We start from the raw sequence: 19,437 nt of genomic DNA on the forward strand, positions 1-19,437 counted from the left end.
TGGTTGCTTTGCTTTGTTGTATTGGTTGCCTGAATATAGATGTTTAGTGACATTTGAGTGCCCTGACTGACCTCCTGCTGCTGGTCCACTGGGAGGTGGATCATCTTTGCAGCCTGTGTCATTTCATCTAGCCTTGGACAGGCATCTCAAGATGTAATCCAAGGGAGCCAAATTGAACCACTGCTCTCATGTCTCAAATGAAACCAGAGCCAGAAGAACTTGCTTGAACTGCTCTAATTCAGTTGCTTGCAATCATTTAACAATCCCTTCAGCCTCTTTGAAATAATGGCAGGAGATGGTCTGCACAGGTGGCATGCCTAAGTACAAAGAACAGAAGTGTATATGTTCTTCCATGCTCATCTCCACTATCAGTATTAGCAACAAACCAGCTCTGACTGTTTCACAATCATCTGTGACTCTCTGTCCAAGGCAGGGAACACAGTTATTTTGTTGTTGCAACTTCATTTATTGGGGTCCTACCAACATACGCAATACAGTAAATTGAAAAGGGGAGAGGAAGTAAGGCACTTGATAGTGTACAGGGGACATCCATGAGGGGACAGGGACTCACTGCTGGGCACATGTATGTGTGATTCTTTTGTTACAATGGCAAATACCCAGAGGAAGGGGAAAAATGGGCTGAAGACCTGCAGTCATGTGCTGCATCTCAGAGTGGAGTATTTTGGACCAACCAGGGGTATTTTGAATGGAAGGTGTGGATTATTCCCAAGAATCTGCTACCGAGTCAGCTGAGCTTTCCCCACAATGTCTATCAGCATGTAACAATTAGCTGAAGCTCTGAGTAAAGAGATGTTTTGTTTTGCTCATAAAACCTCTTACCTTCAGTGAAGGGTAAGCAAACACTTAAGCTATTTCCTGAGTAAGATTGCTGTCCTGAAGTGGAACCAAAACAACTGAATGTTACAATAGGGAGCTAGGAATCATTGTCTTCATGCTCTTTTTCTATTTTTCTGCTCTTTTAATTTATTCTGCTCATTATGTCTTGCAAATCCTGTAAAGATCTGCTGGATCCATAGGAGGATGTATTACCAATTAGTGATATTCTGTTTTGGAACGGAGATTTGTTAGCAGGAAATTCTTGCAGCTCTCAGATGATCACCAGCTGTTCGAACGCATTTTGTAATTTAATTATACAGGATAACAAAAAAATACTGGCCTCTCCAAAGAATAATTTCCAGCAAGGACAAAAGTCTGTTCTTCAGCTGATATTGCAGTATTTGGACTATGATTCCTCTCCTAAAAAGACAGAGCAAAGGTTCACATTATTTAGGTGCTGACGGTTTGAGGCGCTTGGACAACGTGGTTTCAGATAACACTGTCAGACCTAAAGTTTCCATTTTTGACTGAATTTTTCATCCACGCTCCCTTAAAAAACTGCCAAAGAATATTATGAATCAAGTAGGTTGATAAAATACATTTCTTATCTTTAAAATTTTTCCATGTATTTTTTGGTATTCAATACAGTTCATAACGCTGTGGCCAAATTTAGAGTTCAGCTTTAATGCTTTAGGTTTTCAGTTTCAGGGTGCCTGCCCTTAGCTTTCTCTAGTCAGGCCATCAGTGTGAAGGTACTGCTACAGGCTCCTATAAAACCTGGAAAAGTTTATAAGAATGGGATATTGTGGTCCTGCAGGGTTTTGGACAGAGCACATGCTAAACAAAAATGTGATTTTTAATTAATCTAACCAGTGCTTCCAGACATGCTTTTCTTCAGAGCATCAGGCTGTGCCTGACAATATTTTTTTCTCAATACTTTTTGCTAAAGTCTTTTGCCAGTTAATTCATGTGAGCTGTGCTAAGCTTCTCTACAAGAATTCAACAAAGTTCAGCTGTAGTTAACTTTTCTCCAAACTCAACTGTGACTAGAAAGCATACATGAGTTGAAGCAATATGTTTAAATGCCCAGCTTTATGTTAAAAGAATGGTATTAATATTTTAACATTCTGAAGGAGAAAGCAGTTATTAATATCACCCAAAGGCATTACTAAAATTGCTCTCTTTTTGGATTTCAAGATTACCATCTGTGTAGCATCAGTAACAGATGTTCTTTTCACCAGAAAAATGTACATGAAAGCAAGGACAATATGCTTGTATAGGCTATTGAATGTAAGGAGTGTTATAGAAGCAATGGAAGAACAGATAGCAAGGAAGACAATGTGTTTTGTTGTAAGGGGATCTGGAGAAACTATTATGCTCCCAGCTAAACCAGAAACCTCAGTGGTGGAGGTTTTCTCAGATGGGTTCATTGATAAAGTGGTTCCAGTTTGATGAAAAATATGGAAGTTTTTTCAGAATTTTGAATTTCACATTTTTCTTGCTTTTTGTTTATTTGGTTTTGCCTTAATTCATACAACTCCATGAAATGTCCATGCTTTGTAAATTAAAAGAAAATTGTTGGGAGGAAAGGTCCTGAAAATGGATGAGTCTAAAACTGAAAGCATTTTTCAGAGGGTTTCAGAGGTTGTTTATTCTCATAGTTCTGTTAAATCAAAGTGTATGCTAATATATAACAAATTATAGTAACTCCATTTTGTTTTGTCAGCTTTGTGCAGTGATATCTTTGATTTGCAATTAAGGTTTCTCTTATTAAAAGCTGACATTGGCTCACACAAGTTTTCCTGATTTTAAAGTATTTCATTAATGGTTTCTTTTCCCTCTCTTTTCTTTTCGGCATGAATCTGTTAATGCAGCTAACATTTTCTAAACCTTTGTATCCCCTCCTGATGCTTTTCCAGGTTACAGAATGGCCAGTGGGAAACCAGGGTTTGCTGTATGACCGTAACTGGATGGTTGTAAACCAGAATGGGGTCTGCATGACTCAGAAGCAGGAGCCAAGGTTGTGTCTTGTAAACCCCTCAATTGATCTGAAGAAAAAGGTTATGGTCATCCAGGCGGAAGGTTAGTAACCAATATCCTTTTCTCCCCTTCATTATTCATGTCAAACTTCTAGACAGAGACACCTGCACGCACCCACCAAACTACTGAATGCTGTGTATGCTTACTGACTTCAGGGACAAATTCCACTACCAGCTGTGGGCAAAGAAAGCCTAGGCTGTAATATACATCCCTGGGTAGTTTCCTGGCTTCTTGTTGGGACGGGCAGAGAGTAGACAGTGACTCCCTATGTGCAATCATAAAGTGGATGCTCCAGGAAGGAGTAATAAAATGACAGATGTGGGAATTTACTGACTAGTGTCTCTCTCCACATCATGAAGTCCATCAGCCCGAAGGGACTGTTATTGCTGCAAAGGTAGAGGAATAGGAGTTTAACACCAAACACCCTGGCCAAAGACCTTCCCATTTTATAGCTCTCTTCCTCCTTCCAGCGGTGGGACTAGAGGGGTAGAGTCTTCAGCGGAAATGAATATGAATGAAAATAAGGAGCACACATTATTTAGCTCAGTTAAATACTTGCACTAGCAGGCAAATATTTCGTGGTGTTTGGGCTTCTCTGGATTCATCAAAACCCTTTTTATTCTCTGCCGAGGGGAAAAAAAAGAAAAAACCTTAAGGAAAGTATTACAGAAAGCCCTTTGCTACTTGGGGTGCAAGTTACTTATTTTGCTAACAGGGCTGTTAGCACTGAACACTGGAACAGCTTTGTATTCCACAGAAGTCATTATTAATGCCAAGTTTCAATGTGTCCAAATGGTGTTCATCATTTCCCTGGGGTCTAACATTTACTCAGCCTGTGTGTCTTAACTGTTAATAATATATAATATTACAGCAGCTAGAGCAAAACAAGGGAACCTATATTCAGATTTTTCACCCTTTATCAGAAATCCATATGAGTGGATCTGTAATTATAGTCTCCTTTCTGTTTGTACATTGCAGTTGTTGTCCTCTCCAACTGTCTGAGCACTCTCCATAAAATTAAGTCTGACCAGTTGATTTCTTTTGTCTGGAATAGGTTTGTCAAATGTACATTTGGGTACTTCCACTAGTCTTGTGTGATTTTGTGTGTATTTCAGATCCCAAACACAATCTAGTCTCTTCTTAGAGATTCCAGACTGCCTCATTGGCACAAACGCTGCTATTTTCCACTCTTCCCTTTGTAATCTTTCTTTGGAAAGGTATTGTTAATTCATGTCAATTCTATGTGGAGCACCTTGCACCTCAAATTTTTGTAGTACAGTTGCATAGACAGCCTTCTCTCACAACTTTTACATTACCAAGTGCTTCAGAACTAATTATTTCTAGAAATTCAATTCCTTTCCATCTCTCTTCCTTTCTAACGGTGCCTCTTGCATGCAGACACAATGTGAAGTCTTGTTCAAACCTTCTGCATTTATCCTTCACATTTTCAGAGGTTCAGCTCTGTTGGGCCTTTTGATTGCTTCATTCTGCTCTTCTAGGTATGTTCTTAATTTTTTTTCTTGCTAGTACCACATTGTTCAGACAAGTGCATATCCATTAGTATGTTTGTCTGTCAATAATACTGCACTGACAGACTTCAGAGAGTCAGGAAGAAGTTTTCTTAGACAAAAATGACAGTCAAGGAACCCATTTCTCACTGAGATTTCCAGTCTCTTGCCATAGTTAGCGCCAGGCTGAAATTCACCTTTAAATCCTACATTTTACTTTGTGTCATTTTTGGAGTTTTCATTGTCATTCACCTACCTGCCTATGAAAGTGAGAACCATTTCCATCCAGAACTGATTGACCAAGTCTATGGATCACTTTTCCACCCCAAAGTGATTTATCAGATCTCCAGTGTGTTCTAACAGAAACATAGTTGGCATTTATTTATAGCCTGCTTTGGTACAGCCAGTATGTAAGAGTGGAGTCATTTTACTCTCTGTATAATGACTCTAGATACCAATAATCTTAGCCTGTAAGGTGGTCTGGACCTTCTTTTTATAATAATCCTGCTATTTTTCACTCTCGTAGTGTACTTGCAACCTGTGGTATTTTTTTAATGCTTGCCAATGAGATAATGGCTCTCATTTCCTTGGGAGACTATTCCAGAGGTTACTGCTCATAAGATAGTACACTGATGGGACACATACAAACAGACAGGGTAAGACTGAGCAGATAAATGTGTAGGAAGTTGTTCCAATATTTATTCTGTTTTCTTCCCTCTTACCTGCAGTCTAAATGCATGGTTTTTTTGTTGGTGTTAAATTTTTAATTTTTTCTTTCATCCCTTCACATACGTGGGTCATTGTTATATCTCCCACTTAAATCATTTCATGGCAGACAAATTTGATTTAATAAGCTGACTCTTTCCTTGAAAATCCCATGTTAATCACTGTTGCTTTTGTCAGCACTCTCTCCAGCCTGTCAGTAGTTTGTTGCTAATGTAGGACCTGAAGCTGAACACCACGGGTGTAGCTGGAGCAGCAATCAGTGCAGTGAGGAGCAGTAGCCCTCTGATGAGCCAGGCTGGCTGTTGTGCAGCTCAGAGCCTTCACTGGCCTACGTCTGTGGCTAATGGTATTTCAGATTTGTAGCACTTAGCCTGCTGACTGCAGCCACCTCCAGGTCTCTTCGAGCTTTGTTGCTTTGTGAGTTTCTTTCTCCCACTGGTTGCCTCCCACTCGAACTGCCTTTCATCAGCTACAGTACCATGCGTCTTTCCAAGAGGAGTTTCGTTTCCTCCAACTCCCCCCCTCCTCGCCCTGCCCTCACACTCCCTATGTGGTTCCTCTGTTCTCCTCAGCCTGATGGGGACATTTCTGGTGGTGAGGAGTGGGTGAGGCAGGTGACAGCGGTGAAAAAAAAGAGAGGCAAAACCTTTGAGCTGCACCTTTATGGCACCTCTTGCTCTGCTGAACGTGAAAACCCAGCAGCTCCCAGCTGACCAGGTGACAACTGCAGTCAAGCTAGCTGCCTTCCTCCTGCTCCTCTGCTGTAACCACTCTGCTTTCTCTACCAGTTTCTCTGCTGTCATCTGTGCTTTTCTCATTGTGAGAGCAGGCTGTGGCAGTGATCTCCATCTAGAGCGTGCTTTGCTGTCTGGAGGTCTCTCTCTCCAATAGAGAGAGCCTAAGGCAGCCATGTTGCTGGACTAGGTGCCTCTGGTAAGTGCCTAAAGCCCAGTGGGGTGAATCCCACATAGCTGAATTATGTGGCATTCTTAAAGAACATTTTTCTCTTACAGTGTTAGATTATGGTGAAGACTTTATCTGTGCCACTTTTAAAACATAATGAGTCTGTTCTCTCTCCTCCTGCAGGCATGTGCTTCCCTCTCCCTCTAGAACTTTTCACTAGTGGAAAATTTGTTCATGGCTATTTCATTTCAATATGGTTTAATATTCTCTGTCTTCTCTGTCCAACGAAATAAAACTGTCAGCATGATTTAGTGTGACAATAACTACTTTGATACCTTTTACTGAATCCTCTGTGTGCTGAGACACCACTTCACGTTCTCTCTTTAATCCCTGTGCGTAGCGTGTCTCCGTAGCCCGTCTAACAACCAGCCTTGGATGGGCAGACCCACTGTCTGACTGACCCGGGTGTGCCATCCTGCCGTCCCTGTGGGTAGCAAGGACATCAGACTGGGGCTCTAGACAAGGCCAAAACTGCTCAAAGGCTTAGGATCCTTCCCTGGCATGCCTACAAAATTAGTTGCCTTGCATGGCAGCTGGGGAGCTCCAGGTATTCCCCTGATCCCTGAGGAAGGGGGTAAGTGAGAGCAGAGGGAGAGGAAGGGCTTGTGCTTGGTCTCTCATTGGCTGTACTTTACTTCAGTAGAGGGAGTGAGACTTTAATTTTGAGAAACTGCATTTCTGAATTTTGTCAGGATTATTTTCTTAGGCTATGTGGCTGTTAACAGGCATTTCCTATTCTTTTTGACGTGAAGAGTGTAACTAACCCTTGCTATCACAGGACCCACTTTTAGAAAATCAGTGTAAGTTTAAATAAGCCCCTGTGGAGAAAGACAACTTCTTGTATCTTGACTGAAGCACTTAATGGCTAGGCTCCCAGCAACTTAAAGGTGGGCAGGAGAAAGAGCCTCTATTTCTAGAAGCCGTATTACTTGAGTGGGAATCAAGGGAAATCTCGTCCCGCTCCATCAAATACATGAAGGCACAGATTACACTGGGCTTGTTGCTGACTGACATAAAAGTAAGCCAAACAGAATTTAGCTGAGAATACATTTCTGTAGAAGACTAATTTCTCTCTTTCCATTTTAGCTAACAATCAGCATTACTCTGGCAAGTTGGGCATCAGTTTACCACTGCACAGAGGGAGAAATTTTGAGTGTTGCGAAGGCCCTTTAAAATGTTGGAGTAGAAAGATGCTAGCAAAACTGAAGCAACTAATTACACTTTATGGAGTTTATTGTGCCTTCAAATAGTCATGTGTTACTGCCAATAAAAATAATGGGAATTAAGTGCATACACTGACGAAAGAATATACATGAATAGTTTATATTTCGGTCTATTGAAATAACAGACCTCTAATTTTTCTCATTGACTGAAAATAGGAGCTATAAAGACAAGAATAATTTTTTTTTATATTAATACTGTGAGCACATCTGTGAATTTTATTATCAAGCAAATGACCATGGAGAATGACAGCTTTTACATTTTAGTAACTGGCAATATTCTGCTTTATTTTTTTGCCTTAAGATAGAATAAAATTGTAATTAACAATGTTTAACTGACCTAAACATCACTGTAAAATGTGTACTGTTCAATAAAAATGTGATACACTTGCTGGGGTATAAAAGCAGGGCTTTTATATTTTAAGAAGACTCTATTTTAAGAAATTTTGTGAGCATGCCTTGCTTTTAGAAAGTATTTTTAAAAGATATAACAGCTAAGGATGCATACAGGATTAAACCTTTCAAACTTTTCTTTTCCAGAAGGAATGATGCTAATGTTTAATTTTTTCAAAGTGCAAGAGCATTAGTTCTAGTTTATAAGATGATAACATTGGCTTCTTTTTCAGGTTGTTGCAAGCAAGTTCAATGCATTTATTACTTACGTGGTTTATTTTCCTAAGTGAACCTATCTTTTCCTCCTCTGTCTTCGCTTCTGAAGTATTCTAACATCATTAGCTAAAAAAGGAGTAGATGTCTTTCTGTATTGAAAAATTGTGTGGAACAGAGCTGATAGTTGATATATAGTGAATCTGAACTATCTTTCATTATTCTTCAGAAAAGAATAAAACAATCTGATTTCACCATATCACAGAGCTGGTAGAGCTTGATTCTAATTTGTACTACGATAATATAAACAGGAAGTAATGAGTGAAATTGAAGCACGCTGATACGAAGCTGGGGTACAGGACGTCAGTCTTTGCTGGTTTATGTTGCAGTATAATGGAAGAGAGTTGGATTCATTGCAGCCACACAGTAAAACCCTTTGTTCGTCGTTTCAGATTATTGCTTTCAATTAACAGAAAGGAAAATAGTACAGCTTTTCTTTTAGTTCTAGTAAGCCACAGTAGCTTTTCCATCTCTTTGGCTCATTCTGTTCAAGATAAGAAAACTATGGAAGAAACTGTTAACATAGATCATTACCGGGGATTCCTCATCTGGTTTAAACTTAGGGATGGATAGATGGGAATAATTCTCTCATTAGTGGTTTCCATACATTTTATCTTTCAATTATTGTTTTATGACACATTATATTTCTTCCCTTGAACAGCCTGTGCTTATTTTATCTCTCCCCCCCCACCTCCATCTTTCATCTTTCTGATCGCTCCATCCCACCACTCCAAAATAAACCAACCCTGACAGTGATTAACCTCATCTCCTGATTTGCTAGAGGGAGCACAACAGTGATAAACTCATCCTTTCAACAGAAGCCATGACTGAGGCAGTAATTCTGTGCCAGTTTTGTTGCCCGAGATGATACACAGAGAATGAAGTTACTCAAAGCCGAAATTGTATATTCCTTAATGTGGTTTGGGTACCAAGGTCATCTGCAGCCTTTGCTCTTTGCATTATCATTTGGAGCCACCTGCAGGCAGAGAATAAAATTCTAGCAAAAAAAAAAAAAGAGGATTTTTGTCACATGCTATTTGGGAGGCAGCTGTGATTGTGAAGAGGTGCAAATCCAAGAACTTTTTTCATGACCCTATGTTTCTGCATATTTTTTTTTTAATACGGTTTGCTCTCTGCCCATCTAGGCATGGACCCGATATCTGTGTCACTAGAAGAAAATACTGGAAAAGATGCTGTGATCTGTGAGAGTAAAGTCTGTTCACACAGGTGAGAAAATCAGAGAAGGATCGAACCTGAAAATCACTGCACTGATGCTCAGGACATGATTGCATGGACACACAGGGGCAGAAGTCCTTAAAAAAAGAGAGGGAGGGTTGAAAGCAATGAATAACTTAGTGGAGCAGGAAAAGATAGATTTAAATAGGTAATTTGGCATGCCCAGCATGTCTGATAGAAACCACTAAAAAATAATAAAAATTAAAAAGGGGGGGAAGGACTGTACGAGAGACTGTGATGACTTGTCACTCACTTGAATAAGGGAAATCTTTGGTTTACTTGCCACAAGGATGAGAAAAGGGAAAGATGTCCCCAGTTACTTCCAAATGCAAACTGAGGGCCTCAGGAGGACCCTAGAATTCAGTTCCCTCATTCGACAGTTATGGTGCTGGCAACTTTGCCCATTTCATGCTGTGCGGATTCAAAATTGCTAGAACCCACTGAGGTTATAAACAGCTTTCTATATTTACAACCCTTTTTAATTTTGTTTTGACCACCCATGTTGATCAGTGTCCCCTTAACAATCTTGGGAAGATTGCAGGTGAGTATGTAAAATAACATTAACTCTAATCAAGAGACATACCACTTCAGTGAAATATAATATTATGCATAAATTAATTTCCTATCAGTGAACTCTAAGTGTTTATCCGTCATATTTTCTAAGTACTTCCCAGTCTCATTAAGTTTTCTGAGTGGCAGTGTATCAAGTGCCTTCCTAAAGAACATTTGCATTATCATCTACTACGTTTCTTTTCACTAAGTCTCTTGGTAAATCCAACTAAAAGAGTCACTTACAGATTTATGACTTCTTTCAACCAAGGTATACTAATTCTTTGTAACCCTCTACATTTACTTCTTTGAGGATAACACATAAACAAACCAGCAGAAGACCTGGCCATTTTCCCCAGAGTCATGCAGGAAATGATCTTCTTCTTTTCTATGAGCTATTCAGATGATAAAGAGGATCTTTTTCTCAAAAGTATATTTTCCTCAGGTAGTGGAATTCACCTAAGAGTCATTTGTTTTAACCATCTGTCCCACTTCCCTTAGTGTTGACTCATCCTTAGCCTCCCCATGGTTAGCCCATCTATTACAGGCTGTAAAATAGCCTAGGTTATCTTTCTCTGTGTGTGCGTATAATTGGCTGCTATACTATTTATTGTAGCTTTTCCTTCATGTCACTGGCTGTGTCATTTTCAATGTATGAAATAGGAAATTTTCCTGGGAAACTGCTTAGAGTTCTGAGGAGGAAGAAAAGGACGGAATGACAAAGAAAGGGGAGATGCAAGGCCAATTGCACAGAGTGGACTGTGATTAGCAAATAAACAAGGCAGGAAGTAAAAGGCAGAATGAGTCGCCAACGTTGATGAGGCTCCCAAACTGCTCGGAGATCCAGCAGCGCTGATGCCGAGTTCCTGTATTTCAGCAAGGGAGCCTCTGGGGCCAAAAAATGGAAATGGGAGCAAAACAGTGCTTTGCAGTAGGACAGAAGGTGATTTGTGGTCTGAGGTGAGCAGTGGGACCAAAAGTCTTTGTTAAAAGGCTTTTATTCAAAAGAAACCCTACTGAAGGCATTTTCTACTTACTAATTCTGCTCTCTGACACTGATTTCATCCAGTTCTGTTGGCTTAGGTGGTTACTCTGAATTTACACTGAGATAGCTGAGAAAAGCACATGATGTAGAATCTGCAAGCGGTCATGTGAAGAAGTTTAATTTCACAGCAGCCACGAAAGTTTAATGAGCCCAAGTTTCCCTTGTGAAGCAATTCATCAATGTTAGCCTTCATCTCAGCAGGGGTTGTCCATCAGCATAGGCTGCTCACATTGGAGGGACATGGCTTTCTAGTATAATATCTAACAGTGGACAGGTGCAAGTAGAAGCTAGTGATGTTAAGGTTATTTATGTTGTAGAAGCCCTTAAATGCTCAAGGTTATTGCTCTTCTGAAATAGGCAGGGACACAGCCTCCTCTTTGACAGGCTACAATATCAAAGAGATCAAAGGAAGGGTATCAGTGGTAGAAGACGACAAAGGTGTAGTTAAAAACAAGGTGAACTGAGCCTGTTGTGTGTAAATGTATGTATTACATCCCTTGGGATCAATATTCAGACTTCAGCTGTCCTTGTTTCTTGTTCTATAAATTACCTAGCTAGAGGGACCAGCTGTAACTCACTGAAGCTAAATGACATAGTAAGAAGATGAGTGGGGAACTCAAGGCAAACAACAAGTAAAATCTGAGAGAACTAGGCCCTCCTTTATAAATTGCCTGACATGTGCCAAATGAAACGTAATGCTGGCAGATGTAAAGTAATACTCAACAAAAATAAACATAAGCAGAAAATGAATAGAATTGAGCTACAACAGAAGGACTTTGAATAAGACCTTGAACAGATGATGGTAGTTGCTCAGTAAATGGTCTGATGATAAGGGAAAGCAATTTGAAAACACAAGAGTCTTGGAATACAAAAACTACACAGTGACATTTGATGAAATACTAAGAACGCTGTGTGTCTCTAACTCAGCCACTGTGACTCAGAATGGTAAGCAAATAAACAAGAGGGCAAAACTTTGATCCTGATTTATACAGTATTAAGCCCCAGCAGGCTGCTAGAGGTAATTGGCTCAGGAGAGAATTTAAATACCCCTAGCACCTCTGTTTAAGTAGAAAAAAAATATTTGGGGAATTTGTTTCATCTGTACTGTTACCATGTCAGATTCATGCCTTCTCATTAGCAGCCTTCTCCCTAACACAGCGACCACCAAGGACACAAGACTGCTCAGCTCAGACTATAGAATCTCATGTGGAGTGTCACGTTTTGGCCCTTGTTTCTTGCCACAGTGCCGGCACCTCCTAATACCAAAGTTTCATTTTAGCTCTAGGACATCACTGGCTAGATGCAGCTGTGGTTGGCATCAGTCCAGTCTCAGAATGGGGAGAGGGATGCAGAGCTGCACCACAATCAAAATTCAGAGCAACCGCTGAAGAAATGTCTGATCCCTGCAGGATTATAAAATCTCTTTGATTTCACTTGTCCTGGCTTTTTACCTGTGTAACTCAGCTGAACCTACAAAGCATTTCGTAAAGCCAAGCCACTTCTTCTCTCAGTCCTAGGGCTTAGCATCTTTTGCTGTGAGGAGCTGTTTTCTTGTTTCACGTAGCAGATGGTCTCCATGCAGATCAGCTTCTTTGGCTGGATAGGACAGAAAGGTGAGCAGAGGACCACTGCTACCTCACTTTCCTTACTACAAGAATCCTGCCTCGAGCGGCATGAGAATTTGCATTCCTCTTATCCATTTATGCCATTTAAAAGTTAGATGTCAGTCAAATCTCCTTTTGTAGTCAATAAAGAGAGTTAAACACTCGCAGAGTGAGAGTCATCCCATCCTGAGGTCTGAAACAGATCGGAACTACTTACCTCTTTCCGTTATCTGTGAGGGGAACCCAGATAACTAATTTAAGATTGAAGTTAAGATTACTCAGAGCTGAGGAATCTAATGGCAAATAGGATCACTTCCCAGTGGTCTGATGTGTACCCTTCCTGAACTGAGAGAGGTGATCTCAAAATCCTTCCAGGAGAGACTGCATCCAGGTAAAGAAGGCAAATCTGTTGCCAGCCTTGCATAACTCACTAGACAATTTACTAGTAAGGGAAACCATCTTTAGATGGATGGATAGATGGATAGATGGATAGATACTTTAGATGGATAGATACTTGGGCTCTGCTAGTGGAGCCATGTTTTAATGTGGAGTGTCTGTACTAACATGAATTAAATTAGGGAATTAACATCATTGTACCTGATGGGATCATTAAAAATTACATACAGTGTGGCACAGTAGGGCAATCTTAAATTCAACTCAGATGATTAATCCTGTTTGTTTTAGTAAAAATCACAGACCAGAGAATAACTTTTTCATGATACTGTATTGTAATATTGTAATATGGGCTACCAGTTACTGTACTTCAGAGTCAGTGTCTTGAGCGTTACGATTATTTAATCCTTTATTCCACAGTAATTTTCTGTATAAAACTAAGTTAGATCTCGTGAATATTAACTTCAAGGCTAACAGAGTAAAGTTGAAGAAACTGGGAGATAAAATTGCAGAACTTCACATCTCTGTTTTATCACTCATCAGAGAATACAGATTCTGTATTTTGTATAGGAAGAAGCAGAATAAACATCTTTGTAATTTGTCTTCAATTTTGCAAATTAACGTTTGGGCAATCAAATTTTGCTAAGTCCCTCTTTTCTCATAATAGGGTAAAAACTTATGACTGTGGAGAAAGAATTGCTGACTGGTTCTCTTTGTTTCTTGGTCGTCCATGTCGTTTGATAAGACAAAGTTCAGACATGAAAAACAGGTCGCATCAGAAAAATACAAAAGGTATGTTGTCATTCTTAAAAAAATTTGTGATTCCTCACTTCTTAGTAAACATCAGGCTCATGGACTTCATACTGACTATATAATCATCCTGATAAAGGGCGAAAGAGTCATTCAATACTGATCTGGTAGGTTTCAAAGGGTACATTTATACCCAAACTGTGTTTATGCTGCCCTTCTACTTGTTACATTTGGTGAAAATATACAGATACACCAGTCTGAGGGTTTTTTATCATCGTGACCATGATTTTGTCTGGAAACTCAATGATCATTTTGAAAAATTATCATGAAAAATCTATAAACAAAGAATTTATTCTTAGACTAAATTTCATTATAAAAAAGGATTGAATGGAAAGAGCATAAAAAATCGACAGATATTGCTCTTGTAAATTGTTTTATAAATTTGGTAAAATCTCAGCTCTATCTCAGTTTCTAAATGCATTACATCATTATCATTTACAGGTTTGAGGGGATTCTTGGAATCTTTCCTTAGTGTTTGGAGCCGAATGAATAATTTTTTAATGAGAATGAATAAGAGGTCAAAGAAAAGATGAGGTGAAATTACTAGCATAATCTTCCTGATTTTTAACGATCATTTTACAATATTGGATTCATTTTTTTAGGTCTGGCATCTGCTACAAACATTTCACTCTCTCTTGTGAACGAAGCACAATACCTCCTGATAAATGTAGCAAGCATTCTGCAGCTGAAAGAACATATTTCTGCAAGGTAAGATCCTTCTGTCTCCAAATGTCTCTCAGCGGTCTTGGATTACAGAATCTTGCCATCAAATGCCAATATAACTGTTTTGTCTGGAAATTTAGAGGTAGTTACTTTTCAATGTTCAACAAATATATGGCTACTAAACTGGTGGAATTACTCATTCCTGTATGACTTCTGAAAATTTGGATTAAATACTTGAACATAATCTTTCTGCCAGTCATCTTTAGGAAAACTTAAACAAAATTCTTGTCAAATAATTTGATGGCAGGAGACTATTGGGAACCAGCCAACTTCTGTTTGTGGGAAGAACAAGGATAATTAGGTTTTCTCAACATAAATAATCTGGCAGGTGAAAATACAAAATCTTGCTACTTGTTGAACTATTTCTTTCCTATGGGAAGGATTAAGATTTATAGCAAACATTCACAACAGAAATATTTTAAAACTACTCACAGGACTGGATTAATTTCATTTCTTAATTGAATTTGGCTTTACTTGTACAAAAGTGGGAGATACAAGCATCAAATGAAACATTGAGCCAGCCCACAGTTCAAAGATAAGGAACCCATTAACAAATAAATTTTCATATGCTGACAACAGAAAGTTGCTGTTTCTTGAATATAAGTAGGACAGGCTCAAATTCCACAGAAAATCTGCTTCTAAGACCTCCATCATAGCTGTGCATCCCACAGCCCCGGCATCTGTGTCTCAGCCCCCTTTTCCTGTCTCACCAAAGATCCCTGCCTCTGCTTGGAGTCATCTGCTCTCCTCTTAGTCACCCACTAAACATGCCCCCTGCATTGAAATTCCTGTTTTGAATAGAGGAGGAATTTATGTATATGTAGCTGTAGGAGGATATGTATATAGCTTCAGGATTTAAAGCCAGTGACTGAATGAAGCATCACTACAGACCACTGGAGCTTGCATTGCCTGAGGGTTTTCTTTCTTTAGGAGAAGACAGTTGGGCAATTTTAGCATATCATGGCAGTGCTCCTCTGGGAAAAATGCCTGGAAAAGGTTTGAATCAGTCCATCTCTCAGCTGTTTTGACTACCCTTTCTCAGTGATTAGTTAATGCCTTCTTTTGAGGCTTGACTGGCTCAGTTACGTCTCCTTGGGAGAACAACACTTGCAGGCATCCATTACTCAGACTGGGCTTTTTCCATGGTGAGACCCAGTGAGGAACCTTCCAGACATGGGATCTGAGTGCAAAGAAGAGGAGTAAGGAACCAGAGGGAGCAACAAGTGAGGATGAAGCAGGACAGGGAACTTTGGTAAAACGTGCAATGTCAGATGATCCACTGATTTTGTGCCTAGTATCTTCCAGTACAACTAGGCTTGTAATCTCCTTTTCTTCAAAGAAAACTCCAGATGTGACTGGAGCTGCCATGATGCCCGAGAAGCATCTTGCTTCCCACTCCGCAGCACAAGTTGGAAAACTCTTCCCTATTTTGCCATGCAGTGCTCTCTCAGGGTGCTGGGGAAATGAATTCAGCAGATATACAGCATCATCATTTTGCACTGTTACTAAATCATGGTGTACAAACTTTCCAAATACTGAACTGTGCAATGTACTTTCTAGAATCTGCACATATGGGTCTTTATTAAGTGTTTTTCTTTTTTAGAAAGTATTATTTAGCTTCTTGGCATGTGGGTTTGTTTTTGTTTAATGGAAACCTGCTAAGATTTATAAAACAATTTTAATCTTCAATTGAGTTTTAATAGTTTCTCTTTGTTTGTATATTCTGTAAGGAAAAATTAATCTTCCAGTTTGCACTTGGCTCTTGAGGTGATCTAAAACAGAAACAGCAATTTAATTAAAAATTAGAATGTAACATACTGTTGGAGAACTATATGTATATGAAGACATCTGCCTCTCTGGCAGACCTCTTTACAGGTCACCTCCATGAAAATCCCCATGTCCTGGCCTTCTGCTCGAATGTTCTTGCTAGAAATACACCCCTAAAGATGCAAATACTCATTTTCAAATTTGCCTGTTAAAGATATCTAATGCGTTCTGGATTGCAGGGCCCGGTACTGTGAAAAGTCCACAGTACCCAGGCTGGCTTTGGCAAAATACACTGATTTTCACAACAGATCCTGGTTGAGATTTGCAAGATGAAGGTGCCTGTCACCTGGGCATTTACTCAAATACCTGCTGCCAAGTACTTAGAAGCAGTTCTGAGGGCTTGGATTAGGCACAGGAGAGGTAAGGTATCTTGGAGGTGAGCCTGAGCAGGTTGAAGGCTAAGAGAGTAGGAGTAGGGGCATTGCAGTCTTGGAGGCTCAGCAGCAAGCGATAAAACAGTAGAAACTAGAAAAAGTTTTCAGCAGCTGGCTCAGGATGCTGCAGGCCCGGCTCTGAGGTTACTGGGGCTTTTGATGCCGCCACCGGTACCAGCTGGGGTGGCAAGCACTGACATGTCAAAAAAATGCTTTCAAAACTAGAGGCTACGCAGCATCCAAGCTCCAAGAGCCCACAGCAAAGCTAGGAAGCCCAACAGCATAACTGAACTTGTTTATGACTAACTGCTGTTTTCCACCCTGTCTGTCTGAGCATCGGCGTAGTTTACACTTTCTGTTGGCTCCTATCTCTTGCAATCATTATGAATTGTGTCTCAACCATGGGATTGCTTGTGGGATCTCAAGGGAAAACCTGTAGCCTTTCAGCTTCCCATCCCGCTTTCTACCCCCAGGCTGCTGAAGCCCTTGTGAACAGCGAAGGCTCGGTAGAGCAGGGGTGTGTGGTTTGACTGAAAGTCTGCACAGGCAATTTATCCTGATGCACATTTGTCTGCTAAAGAAGATCATCCAGACTATTTTAAATAAAATCAAGCTCTTCTTTTCACCTAACAGGCCTCTTCTGCCAAGACTGCTTGATGTGAACAGTTTTCCCTGTGCTTTGATTTTGCATGTTTTTCCTCATTTTAATTAAAACACATTTTAAACTGTATGTTCTTACTTTTTTAAAATATTTTTTTCCAGGACAGAAACTTCTCTTTTCACTACTTACCCAGGTTTCTGCCTCTGCTGTAGGATGTCATATCCCAAAGTTGTCAGACTACAGCTGATGGAGTATCGAAAGTTGTTCATGTCCATAATAGCTAATGCAAAAAGAAATGCTTTTCCACACTAACAGTGGCGCTGAGAGAACTCCCTTGCAAATTTTAGGGCTGTCTTTTTTTCTGGTACTGGTCAGGTTCTCCTTTAGAAGAAGAGTGAAGAATGACAACTCAAAGGTACAGCCAGATTTCTGATATTTGTATGCAGTCTGCTGCTCTGTCTGCCTCATCTATGTTCTCCGCACTGACACAAATCTATACTCTGGCAGTTCAAATGCTTGTAAAAAGGTGGAGATACCGCCACACAGAGATTAATTATTTTCAAAACACCTATCATTTGGTGCAATCTGCTGCATCCCAAAGGCAAATAATAATAAAATGAGGAATACATTCTCTCATAAAATGCCTTTACTGGCCTTTTTCACCTTCAGCGTCTGCTGGTTTTGTCCCTTTTGCCACTGCAGCATGGGCAGAATAAGTTTCTATTTGCCTTCTTTTTAGAACCATTTAACGAGTCAAATGATTGCTAACTCAAAAGATCTTTTCATTTGTTACCATTAGCCTTACATATGATAACTAACAAGGAATTTTCTCATACGCATTGTTCACAGTCGCCTGTCTACATGCTTTCAGATCTACTTCACAGTTCTGGGTTACACCTCTGAAGAAGCCACCTAGAGGATTACAAATTATAGTCGAAGGATTACAAATTATAGTTGAAGGCTGACAAATTATAGTTAAATACCTTGTGCCATTTTCATAGCCTTTGTAATAAAACTTGGTCCAGGTTATTCTGGAGAAACGTTTGCTAAATCATATTAGCCACTAGATTCTTATAGCACAAATATCTAGTGCAGAGCTGGTTAATAAACCTTATTTTTCTGTTTCTCCGTCAACTCTGTGAGGCAGATTGGAAGAGCCGTTGGAAATAGAGGAACTAATCCGACGCTTTCGTGCCAACATTGTCATCAGTGCACCAGAGTCCTTTGAAGAAGAAGAGTGGGCTGAGATTTCAATAGGTGCTCTGCGATTCCAGGTGCGAACTCATCTCCCTTGTCCTAGTCCCAGTCTATCATAAAGTATTTTGACCCCGGGAGACAGAGCAATTTTTGCAAGGCTTTGACTGGAACATGGGCGGCACAGTTTGTGCAGATAAAATTTATGAAGTGTGTAAAACAACCAAACATGCTGTGACCTGTGGCAAACATGCTTCAATATAATTGAGAGGTTTTGACATATTTCTCCACACCTTTTTTGTTTCATAATTCATAACATTTCCCACCTCTATCCAACTGAACGGAAGAATAGTCACTGTTTTGAGGCAGTTTGCAGCAAATATTTAGCCAGCATGTCACGAGAGAATACTGGTTGCTCTTAAGCATAATAGTCCAAATAGTCCTCAGGTTGCTGTACATCAAGCAACTGACTGCCAAAAGACTGGACATGAATACAAGTGAACAATCACTGTCTGTTGCCCTCTGTTGTATACATTTTGTCTTAATCTCCATTCAAGACATGTTTCTAAGTCTAGCCTGGTAGAGTTTTTTCATGTTATGCTTCATATTATATCTAACAACACAATGTGCTTTGTACTGTAAGGAAGATGCTGAAGAGTTAGACTTTGTTGGCAAATACATTATTTAAAAACAAAGGATCCATGAAGAAGCTACACATGAGACCTAAGGGAATGATGCACACATGTATTACATGTTCTATTGGATTTGTCTGGTCCTTAGATATGAAATATGTATTTGAAAATGCATTGCCTAGGATGTGAAAGTTGCTTATTCATTGTTTTCTTAGGGATGATAATGAAGGTGTGAATAACAGAAATGCTAAGGTCAGATCTAGAAGCTGTGATAGACATCACTCCTATTTCTTTCTGGTCAGCATACTGTAAGAAATGGAGAGGCCATTTTTTCAGTAAAGATGGGAGTTATGACTTATCTGCTCTCTTCTTATGTGTACTTTTTTACAGTAAGTTGTAATATGAGTTACAGAAAATTGAGGAAAAATTTCTTTAGGTAGGAGATGAGGACAAAATCCTTGGTCTACACGTTGTTGGAGGCTGGAGTTG

At 39.7% G+C, this 19,437-nt stretch overlaps 1 protein-coding gene across 1 annotated transcript in view; it reads left to right on the forward strand.

Moving 5' to 3' along the window:
- Positions 1 to 19,437, forward strand: part of MOCOS (molybdenum cofactor sulfurase) — a gene marked incomplete at both ends in the record, with an annotated part of 226,319 nt that overhangs the window by 197,978 nt on the left and 8,904 nt on the right. Inside the window, 5 exons of the mRNA XM_082310662.1 lie at positions 2,757 to 2,919; positions 9,106 to 9,187; positions 13,455 to 13,579; positions 14,200 to 14,305; positions 18,270 to 18,396. Coding sequence (XP_082166788.1) covers positions 2,757 to 2,919; positions 9,106 to 9,187; positions 13,455 to 13,579; positions 14,200 to 14,305; positions 18,270 to 18,396 — 603 coding nt within the window. The remainder of the gene's footprint in view (positions 1 to 2,756; positions 2,920 to 9,105; positions 9,188 to 13,454; positions 13,580 to 14,199; positions 14,306 to 18,269; positions 18,397 to 19,437) is intronic.

The sequence above is a fragment of the Platalea leucorodia genome, assembly GCF_965183815.1.
Source record: "Platalea leucorodia genome assembly, chromosome: 1".
In the NCBI taxonomy this organism is placed as follows: domain Eukaryota; kingdom Metazoa; phylum Chordata; class Aves; order Pelecaniformes; family Threskiornithidae; genus Platalea; species Platalea leucorodia.